Below are 11,810 nucleotides of genomic sequence, written 5' to 3' on the forward strand. Positions count from 1 at the left end.
TCCCCTCCTAATACATTCTTAATAATGTCTTTGCCGAGTAGAAAATGAGACAGTCCAAGTGGAGACAAATGTTATACATTTTATTACTTCGATTTATTTTTAGTATACATGTTAAAAGTCTATTAGTAACCAAACACCCCCGCAATATAATAGATGATGGATTCCTGGGAGGCGGATAGTCCAATGTTATAAGGAGGCATTATGCGTTTTAGTTTGGATTGACTTTTGGATATACAAATTACAGTTTTGTGAAAAATATATTAAAATTATTATTATAAAGACACGAAAAAATCACAGGTTTGATGCAAAGTATAACATATAGCATACTAAAAATTAACGATTAAAAATGAAAATAGTCAATATGTTTAGAACACGCTAAATAGTGAAAAAGTAGATTAAATCTACCTACCAAGTATTATTAGAAAAATAAAAACCAACAACAACAGAGTTCGGGTATGCTCCATTTAGGCAAAGCTCCATTTACTCCATTTAGGATTTGGATGTAAGACATGTGGCAAATAAATATCTAATGGTTGAGATTTTAAATTAAAAAACAATAAAAGGTTGTTGTGATATGAGAGAAGAAGGGAACATGATTTGTTTGTTATTATTATGTATTTTTATTAAACAAATATCTGTTTTATAATTTAAAATATCAATCGTTAGATATTTTTTTGCCACATGTCTTACATCCAAACCTTAAATGGAGTAAATGGAGCTTAGCTAAATGGACAAACCCGAACTCCAACAAATAATAGGTTAATGCAATATATTCTATTAATAATATAATGAAGTATTAGTATTTAGGCTAAATACCTCTCGTGGAACTTTAAGTCTGATATTTAACAAGTTAGTCCTTTGAGTTTTTTTTTTTTTGTTACAAATTGATTTTTCAAGTTTTTTTTGTTTGTTTGTTACAAATTGGTATTTTAAGTCATAGAATATTTACAATCTTACCCGTTCTTTCAATCAAATTTGTTAAAAAGTGCTTAAGACAGCAATCACGATTACTTACACACATTTTCTTCTTGTTTTTTTCTTTTTTTAATTTAAACCTAATTTTAAGGATAAATATTTCATCAACAATATTATAAATCAAGTGATCGATCAATTTTATTTCGAATCAAGAGTGAACAATGCACCTATGAAGTCTAGTTTTGAGAGCGATGAATTTGTGTATACCAACTTAACATTCAACGTCTACGTAAACATTTTTTAATTAAGTTTGAGGAAAATAGGATTATGGTGCATAAATTATCCGGCTTAATGGTCTAATTTGTAACCAAAAATACTTAAAGGAATAATTTTTTGTAAACATCTAACTTAAAGATTCGTAAATGTTATTTGACCTTATATTTATGTATGCAGTTTAGTTTAGTTTAGTTCGATTCAATTTTAAAAAGGAATCCATAATTGATCTAATATGAGTGGATGTTACAAAAGCACTTTCAATCACATCAAATAATTTTTGGTTTTGTGTGATTTTTGTTTTTTGGATTGGTTTACGATTTTATTGTGGATCAATTTGGATGTGAACATCCTACTTGGTATCATTAAAGTATACCCCTGACAATGGGATGATCAACGTGGTGAAAGGAGACACACATGCTTCAATACCTAGCTTATAACGAAATGTGGAAATCCATCGCAAAATTGGTAAAAGCCACTACTGAAACAAATGAATACTAAATCATATTTCACTAAATACTAAGAGAATAAAGTTGAGTATAATCCAAAGTTTTCTTTGATCTTTTTATGATAACAATATTAAGAGAACTTTTTAACCATTGTCATGTGGAGAACACACACACATATATCTTAAGAAGAAAAGTCATACAATAAGCTATTTGGTACTCCCTCTGATCTCGAATATGAGCGACAAAAACCTTAATTTTTGGTGTCAAATATAAGTAAAATACAATTATCAATATTATAGTTAATGTGGTTATTCCAAATTTACTCTTGAATTAAATTTTGATTTTTCTCTCCAACTTTTGGTATATAGTATATGTTTTCAATATTTAATTTTCTAGATAAGGGCAACACAAGAGACATGATTATTGTTTTTATCAAGTAAATGCAATCAACTAACTTCTTAAGGGGCGCACATTTTTTATTGTTTCTTAAATATGAGACTGAATGGAGTAGTTACTGTATACGAAAATAATAGTAGAAGTGTTCACAACTAGAAATGAAATGACTAAACCTTAATACGCAGACTGCGTTATTCTCTTGGAATAATCATCTATATTCTGTTACAGAATTTAGTAGACATTCATTGTTTATATTCAACAAACAAATGGATATTAAGTGTATATATTTTGTTAACTATATATTATACCATGAGTTAAATACCATAATAAAACATTGTCTGACGCGTTTACTATATGTTAAATCCTTTAATTTTATATCGTAAAACTCATGTTCCTGATGAAACTCTGCACAATATAAATTCCGGTATCCATAGTATACAAAACTTATCATGTTGTTATTCTTGTGTGTGGTTCATGGTTGCATTTAGTTTCTATTGGATGCTAAAAATTTAAATGTTTTACAACTTTTATCTTCATGACTAAAATGAACACAAATTGATCATGATATATATGTTGCAACTAGTAGCCTAATAATTATCCATTTTAAAGTGTCAATTAAGTTTTGAACTTTTATATATTTTTATTATTAATCCATGGCTTGGAACATGTGTCGCTAGATCCCGTTTCTCGACATAAACGTTTAGATAATTATATTTTTGTTATTAATCCGTGAGATTCAGTAAATTGTATTAACATACCTTTTGATATTTGTAACACCCTATTTCTATTAAAGCAATTAAACATACGCATAATTCATATATTCAAGAAATAGTCGCTACTTTCACCAAATCAAAGAAAAACAAAAGCAAATCAACGGTCAACATGCATGTATTTAAAACTTCATCAGTCGCAGCAGATACAAATCTCATACATCAACATACATGTCATGTGATCTCAAAAATGCATAAGCATAAAATCTCCAAGTTCAATACATGGACAAAATCTCAAAGTATAAAAATAATCCAACAAGATCTAGAGCTAACAACAAAACCCTAGATCAGAGCCAACTCTACTGTAAGACCCGATAGCGGAGAGAGCTCCCACTATCCACCAACCTCAAGAAAACACCAAGCTACTAGTCATGCACAACGTCTACTCACTCATACAAGCAAGTAGGCGGTTAAAACCACTGGGAGTGAGTATTACATCAACATAATCAATAACAAGATAAGCAGGAATAACATATACAATTTTGTGTATGAATCATAATAGATAATTTCCATACATACATCATCACCGTAATCCAAGTCTCTCCGACCTATATATTCAATGAACACATCATCATTAAAAATCATCATTCACAAAATTAGTCATAACATGACATAACAATCCATCAAATACAAACATCACCTTTAATCACTTACAACCACAAGTACATCAAATAATTTCACAACTAGGACTCATGCCACAACATGATATGATCCTAAACACAACTCTATATGCATGCGGTACCGATCTCACCAATATTCAGGTCGTCGCCCATGATGCCGACAGAACATCATAATCATCACCAATATCATCACCATTTAGATATATAAAAATATCCGTCTCCATCACTCATGTATGCATGAACATATGACTCAACAACAATGCATATGTTCACACAACAATTCACCAAATTCTCACCAATATTATTTGCATTTATGCAATCACACCAATAATTCATCACCACATACATTATCAATACCATATCATAATAGCAATATATATGGACTCACCAATATCATCTCATCATTACAATATTTCTCATATATCAAATAAGAGAACATACAACACCCCATGTTAATATCATATCAAACATAACAACATTCAACCGTACATCTCCATTTCCAAAGTAAACCAATTAAAGTTCAAAGGAACCACTCTCATTTATTTCCAAAAATTCAATAATCATTAAACAACATTAATCTCATTCCATTTCTTAAGAAAAATCACATTCCGAAAAAATCGACATTTTAAGTAACTTTCCAAATCAAATCTCAATTTCACAAACCAAGTTCCAAATGCTCTAAAACCTTCAATTGAACTTATAATGAACAGACTTTGAAGTTTAGAAACTACCCATAAGGTTTGGGTTGACTTAGAACAATTATGCGGAATTTTCGTAAAGTTTTATTAAAACCTCTTTAGATTGTTTTCTTCATAACTCAAGAACAAAACATTATTTCCAAGTCAAACCAAAGCCAATGGAATGCCAACTCAATTGTCTAAAATTTTCATGTTAAAATCAAAAGCCAAAACAAAACATGAACGAGTGAAAGCGACGCAAAACGCGAAAACCGGGGATGCTGCAACTGGGCAGCTCGCCTTGCGAGTGAAGGTTGCTTGCCATGGCTAGCTATTACAGTAGCTGCTCGCCACTAGCTCGCCTCACGAGTTGTGACAGGTTGCAGAAAATTATATTTTACGTGAAAAATCCATTTTCACCCCCAAAATCCCAATTTTTGACTTTGCATTACCCAAATTCGATTCCAAAGTGTATTCAAACGTTTCTCAACATGAAAAGACACTCAATTACATATAACTAATTGAATCAAACATCATTTTAAACAAAATCACCATTTGACTCATTTTTGTAAAACAACCAACAACATCTCATTTTCTCAACAACAATCATGATATATGAACATATAAGCCATAATTCATAATCAACAATATATCTCAGCAACAACAACATCAATTGAAACTTGATTCACACCTCAATTCAACAACAACATGTCATAAGTCATCAATTAAGCATAATTTCACAACAACCCATTTTCATACATTATGAACATGTTATTTCATCACCAACAATTCATTTATGATGCAATTAACATACTCAATCTTATCACCAAAACAAGAGCACGAAAATTAGAGATTGGGTTCATATGAATTCTCACTCAATTAAGCACTTTTTCATACAAACCAAGAAAAATTGCAAACAAACAATTATGATTATGATGAAGACTAACCCCCTTACTTTAGGTTATGATTAATCCAAACTTAGACTTCACTTTAACTCCTAATTTCTTCAATCTTCAAGTTTCGCCCTTTCTCTAACCCTTGTTCTTCCTTTCTCCCACTTTCTCTCTCTACCTCTCTCTAACTTTATAAAATGAAATGAATGAATGAATTTCTCTCCAAGTTTTAAGTTTAGGTGTGTTCCCACTCAATTGGGCTCAATTCTAGACGCTAATGGGCTTAACCCATTGTAACATAATTCTAAAAAGTTTCTATACACTCAACGGTAATTACTAACAACAGTAAAATATAATCAACGGTCACTAAACAGTAAAAACTAATCACTACACTAGTAACTTGGTAAAATAATGGTTCTCACTAAACATTAAAAATTAATTCTCACCAAAATTACCATTTTACCCTTACCAGCCAAATGACCAAAATACCCTCCTAATACGGTAATCCACGAAAATGCACCCAATGATGATTAATACACACAAGCACAAATAATCACATAATAATTAATTAAAAAATAAATCTAGCGAAAAATCGGGCTGTTATAACATTCAACTCGTTCCCACCAAATTAATAATTGATCACATAGAAAGCAAAGCTCCATTTTTACTCACAGATTGAGATATGTTAAGTTGTACGGTAAAAGTAATAATTATATTTTATCTTACATATAACTAGAAATAAATTATGTCGTAAGTCACAATGTGTTTTATCAAATATTAACAATTTGTATAGGCGAACATTGGTACGGATTCTTCAAGGCGCACACACATCAAGACTATAATTGAGAGACGTTATGCAGTAAGAGATAGATACCTCCATTAGTAATTGTTCTGTTAATAAAACCAAGGTTATTAACTCATTTGTACTAATCATGGACTTTAATGTTATTATAAGGCGAGACCCTTATTGTGGGAGACCAAAACATGAAGTAAATAATTTCTTTTATTTAAAAAATGTTTGAAGGATCGTTATCGTGTAAACTTTTATGTTTTGCATTTTTTTACTATAGTTATGTAGGGGTGTTCATGGGTTGGGTCAACCCAGAAAATCCGATCAAACCCACCCAAAAAACAAAAAAAAAAAGGGTTGGGTTGGGTAATTGAGTGGATATGGTTTCTAAAAATTAAAAACACATACAAATAAATGGGTTTCAGGTAAAACCAGACCCAAACCCAAAAAACCCACTTACCCAATAATGTTAATATTTTTTTATCTTTATTTTCACATGGTAGAAGAAAGTTATATTTCCAAAACATACACATTGTACCCTATATATTAAAAATCAAAACATACTAGAGTTACAAATTAATATGTTGCACTTTTTGGTTATTTTGATATTAATGCAATTTTATGTCATGCAATTTTAATTTGTTGCAAGTATTTTATGATGAAGTTTATTATTTGATATTATATGATGCATAAAATTATAGTAAAATAAGTTAAACATTTTTTTTAAGAAAATTAATAAGTTGAGTACTATTTTAAATCAAAATTACGAGAACTTGTTATTTAGTCATTTAATTTTAAAAAAATAGAAAAATAAGTTGGGTAACCCATTACCCAATCCAACCCAACCCAAAAATTAGTGAGTTTGCCCAAACTCACTCAATAGTATAACGGATGATTATTTTACCTCACCCAAACTGGAGTACTCTATTTGGTTTGGTCTTGGGTTTGACCAAATTCAACCCAAACCCATCCACAAACACCCCTATAGCTATGTGGTTTTAGGTCTGATATTTGGTAACCTGATTCGAGAGAAGAAATTGAAATGGACGTCAAATATGTATGTGAAGAAACACAAACGACACTTGAAGTTTTACGTAAGTCTATGGAGAAGATAAAGGGTCAGTACAAACATGTATGCATTTAATTCATGTTTCTTTTTTTGTAATTATTAGTTATTAATGATGGAGGTTTAAAAACTAAATACAATGCGTTATTTTTCTAATTATGTATTCAGTAACCTATATTTTGAAGTTTTACGTAAGTCTATGGATAAATTTTTTTTTTTGAAAGATGAAGGTTCAGTACAAACATGTATGCAACATGATGCAATCACATTCAAAAGTAGCAATTGCAATTCAACAATATATATTATGTGGTTGTAACTTTGTATTTTGGGTGGATTTATTAGTTCATAGTTATTCATGTGATGCTTAAATGTCTAGTATTGATGTTATCAGATTATATTTCATTTTAACAGCTACAATTTTGTCATGTTTCAGTTTTTTTGTTTTACAACAGAAATTGAAATTTGTGAACCCTGACCATCTTGAATTGTGATCTTTAATTTGATTAGTAACATTTTCTGACTTGGGGTTTTGTATTATGTCTGAAATGTAAACTCAAAGTTAGCATAAAAGTTAGAACATGAATTAACCATTATGTTTTACAATACTTTCTTTTCATAATTTATGTGCATATGAAGTTTTTCAACAACTCTTGGCATGAATGGGTACTCGGCGTTACCGATCGTGGATTGATTTCTCGACCAGTGAAAAATGTTGCAATCCTTGGTGGAGGACTAATGAACTTAGGAATAGCTACGACTTTAATTCTTAGTAATTATCTTGTAATCTTAAAAGAAGTAAATGAAAAATTTCTAGAAGCATGTGTTAATAGAGTTAAAGGTGAGAAAATATTCTTGCAAACTGGCTCTTGATGCTTTAATTTAAAAATATATGAACTCGTTTTCTCATGTAACATTTTTCTTTATGTAACAAATTTACAAAGCCATGTCAAGAAAGGCAAATGACTAAGGAAAAGTTTGAAAAGATAGAGGTATGAGTCATCAGTTGTTAGCCTTTGCCTTGTTAAAATTTTGGTAAAATTGATAGAACAATACATTATAATTTTAACCACTAGTTATTGTTTAAATAGTACCCGAACACGCTATAGCGCCGCTATTAACATCATAGCTATACATTGTAATATCATACCTTTGTTGACATTGCCATTGAAGAGGAGCCTCTTGCACCAAATTATCACCACTACAGAAACACACACACACAAAGTCAAAACCCAATTAAAAAATCAATTAAAAAACTCAATTTTAAGCACATTCATACAAATACAAATTAATCAGAATCACATAAACCCTAATTTAATTGATCACTCTAAAAAACTCAAATCCATTGATTCCTGTGTAAAATTTAGGTCTTAGCAACATAATCTTAAGTTTATCATTCTAAAACAGTTAATTAATCATTGTCAGATTACAATTATCATGCAAACGTACAGACATAAGGCTATTTGTTCTGTCCCAATTATGAAGAATAAATTATGTCCAAAAAGTGCAGACATAAGAACAATGCAGCATACTAGATTTTGTAGAGAACTTCTCATCCTATAATTTCATTACAATTCAGACTATGAGTCAAGTATTGCACCCATAATCAAGCCATAACAAGTTACTTCTTTTGTTATGATAATGCAGGGAATAAAAGTTATTAATTCCCAATTTTAAGTCTTAAAACAGGAAAATTTCACAAAGCTGTTGAGATAGAGGAACTGCAAATCTAGCATAATCAATTTTATAATCATGTCTTCTGCAAATTGTAATACTACTCCAGATGATAGTAGAGATATTGTTGAAACCAAATTGCAATGCAGTCACAATAGGAATGAATTCTGCTATATATCAATCCATTATTCTATCCTTAGAGAAGAAAAACAGCTCAACACAACAAGCCAACCAATTTGAATTAAAACTAAATAACCCCCAAATTAAAAATACCCCCAACTGTCTGTAGCATAAATCAGGGCGAACCATGTGTACTTGAAAAAAGTTAATGCATGGTACCACCACATATCTTAGAATCAGCTGGTCCTCAATATCTCTAGGCACCTGCAGCCTATCAGAACTGTATGGCATTCACTTTATATTCTCCATGATATCAATTTGCAACTGTTCAACAGTTTTTCTCTTAATCGATGTATTGAATTGTTTGGCGATCACGTCTATCCACCCGAGAGATAAAGGGAAATCAGTTGGCAAGTTTGGAATCTTTTCCTGCGTTAGGCAAGGGAAACGCTCCAACGCGAATACGGTCAAAGCTAAGCTAAAACAACACATATTTGATTTTCCTCCATCTTTAACTATATAAGCCAAATCATTCTTTATGTGGGCCAACACTGCTGTTCCCCAAGCATAGTTTTTTACCGTCTCACCCAAAAGAGGTAGATAGTATGGGTGACAGATCCTTGACCGGGAAGGGAACAAAACATTTGCGAAACAGTAAAATACAAAAGCTTTTGCCCTAATCCCTGCATTCGCAGTAAATCCAATACCAGGGCTTTCAAAGTGAGCTAACAATTTTTTTGGATCAACTCCACCTTTCAACCTTATTTTACTGTCACCTTTAAAGAAATTCTCCGCAACATTTCTTTCTAAACCTAAATTTGTTTCCACGACTTCGACACTATTATTACGTACATTTCCCGACACCGCCATCCCATTGATGGGAAGTCCGGTGATGTAAGGGATGTCCTGCAGTCCAAAATCCAAATGAACCACATTCGCACCATTTTCAAATACAAAACACTCAGTTTCAACATTATAATTGTTCACGAGAGCATTTATAATATGCAAGGGTAACGACAAATCCCCTGTTAGAGTCAGCAACTTTTCGCGGAGCTTCACCAAGAATCCAAAACCCATTTCTTCGACTTTTTGTTTAACACTATCATCTATTGTCCATTTCTTGATATTATTTAAATGCAAGTCGGAAGATGTTATCATCTCTAGCTAACCAAAAAAAACAAAAGTTAAATACTAATAAACCTTATGCAACCACACTTGGCACCAGTGGCAGAGCCAGGATTATATTGGAGCCTGGGCACAATTTTAATTACAAATTTTTTTTGGCTAGCATAAGTCAAATAAGAAAAATGCAGCAAAACAGAAAAAATCAGCAAAACATGAGTAGAATAAAAGGGATGAAATATAACATACCAATAGTGTACTACTGTAGTGTACTACTAAATATAACCCAAAACCTAAGCACCAAACCACAAAACAGGCAAAAATTGAAATTATAACATACCAATAGTGTACTACTGTAGTGTACTAAATTGAAATTTTTTTTGGTAAGGAGAAAAAATTTATGTAAGTCTATGGAGAATATTAAGGGTCGGTACAAACATGTATGCATTTAATTCATGTTTTCTTGGTAATTATTAGTTATTAATGACGAAGGTTTAAAAACTAAACACAATGCATTATTTTTTAATTATGTATTCTGTAACCTATAGTTTATAACTTGTAAATGTATCAAGGTAAGAAAAAAATAAAGAGAAACTTATTGAAATATATATAATCATCATTTCAAATAATCTCGTTTTCTTTTTCATTTCTTACTTAAAATATTCATATGTTTAATATTTTTATTTACACATTAGTTTTATGATTAGTTGTTGAATTGTAACTTTACTGTTTTCTCTTTTTCTCTATTGTATTATCAAATCAACAAATTTTCCGAATACGAAAACTAGTTTGTAAACACTCAATACTTGTTAATACACATGGGTTTGTAACATTGTGTTACAATGTGTATTTTTGGCCTATTTATACAATTTTTAAATTTATTTTACTTTCAACTTTTCAATCTTCTTTATCACACACAACCTCCATTTTTCTCCAAATATTTTCAAGGATGCGTATTTTTGGTCCATCTGTACCTTTGGTAAGAAGAATAATTGTTCTTTATTCATAATGCCTGTTATAATTCTATAAATAGCAAGAAATATATTTAAGGCTAAAAAAATTATCAAGCATCTTAATCACTTATAAGTTATCATTATGTTAAAAATCTTCTTACCTCATTTGATATATATGTGCCAATTTAACCCTTCAATGACACAATAGGTGCTGATAAAATATCATCCTTACAATGAACCAAATGATATATATATATATATATATATATATATATATATATATATATATATATATATATAATTATTTTTTATTGTACAATATATATTATCTAATCATGTTCTTTTCATTCTTAATTTATATATTTTGTTCAATGTTGATTATAAATAGCCGTTGGTTGTATCCATATTTGACTATAATATACTCTTAGGTGATCAAAGATGAAAACCAATCAATTTATTTTAATTTTCTTCCATTGTGCCCTTATTTTTATCTTTATTGTTGAAATTAAGTCATCTAAAGATGAGAATGAATGTATGTAAACATAAATAGTACGCATAATTGCTTTCTTCATTTATTTATTATACTTAATGAAAAATTATTTGTTGATTTGTAGTTGGTGTAATAGAAGAATCTAAACCAAAGATTGGGATAGATGGTTGGAGATTCTGGAGAGACAAAGAAGATGGGCAAAATGGAGGTGCCCAGGGAAAAAGTGAACAAAATGGACATGGAAGAGACAATGAAAGTGGAAGAGACAACGAAAGTGGACGAAGGGGTGGAGGCCGGAGAAGTTGGGGAGATTGGGGGCGTTGGCGTGATTGGGGACCTGGCATAGGCGGCCTAAAAGGAGGGCGTTGGGGACGTAAATGAAAATCAGTCGCATGCATGTATATTGTATCCCATGCACTATGTAAAGTAAAAGCATGAATTCTATCTTACTTCATGCCTAGTCAATAATAGAAGCAATGTAGTATAGTGTACATCCCTAAATACTATAGCAACAATGTACTTTGATGATTATTTATGAATGTGTTTAGTTTTGTGCATTATTCTATTTGTCCGACGTTACATGTGTATGGTATAACATGTTTGTA

At 30.8% G+C, this 11,810-nt stretch overlaps 1 protein-coding gene across 1 annotated transcript; it reads left to right on the forward strand.

Moving 5' to 3' along the window:
* Positions 1 to 11,113: 11,113 nt before the first annotated feature.
* On the forward strand, positions 11,114 to 11,765 carry LOC11438132 (rRNA adenine N-6-methyltransferase). The gene is made up of 2 exons (XM_003595125.4): positions 11,114 to 11,247; positions 11,330 to 11,765. The coding sequence occupies exons 1-2, from the start codon at positions 11,154 to 11,156 to the stop codon at positions 11,584 to 11,586; spliced, it is 351 nt and encodes a 116-aa protein (XP_003595173.1). The 5' UTR covers positions 11,114 to 11,153; the 3' UTR covers positions 11,587 to 11,765.
* Positions 11,766 to 11,810: the final 45 nt, after the last annotated feature.

This window comes from Medicago truncatula, chromosome 2 (assembly GCF_003473485.1).
Source record: "Medicago truncatula cultivar Jemalong A17 chromosome 2, MtrunA17r5.0-ANR, whole genome shotgun sequence".
NCBI classification, from domain to species: Eukaryota; Viridiplantae; Streptophyta; class Magnoliopsida; order Fabales; family Fabaceae; genus Medicago; species Medicago truncatula.

What these genes read in the sequence shown, in the direction of transcription:
- LOC11438132 (XM_003595125.4), top strand. Translation starts at nt 11,154, where the DNA reads ATGAAAACCAATCAATTTATTTTAATTTTCTTCCATTGTGCCCTTATT. An exon ending in ATCTAAAGATGAGAATGAAT is followed by an intron (nt 11,248 to 11,329) that starts GTATGTAAACAT and finishes GTTGATTTGTAG; the next exon opens with TTGGTGTAATAGAAGAATCT.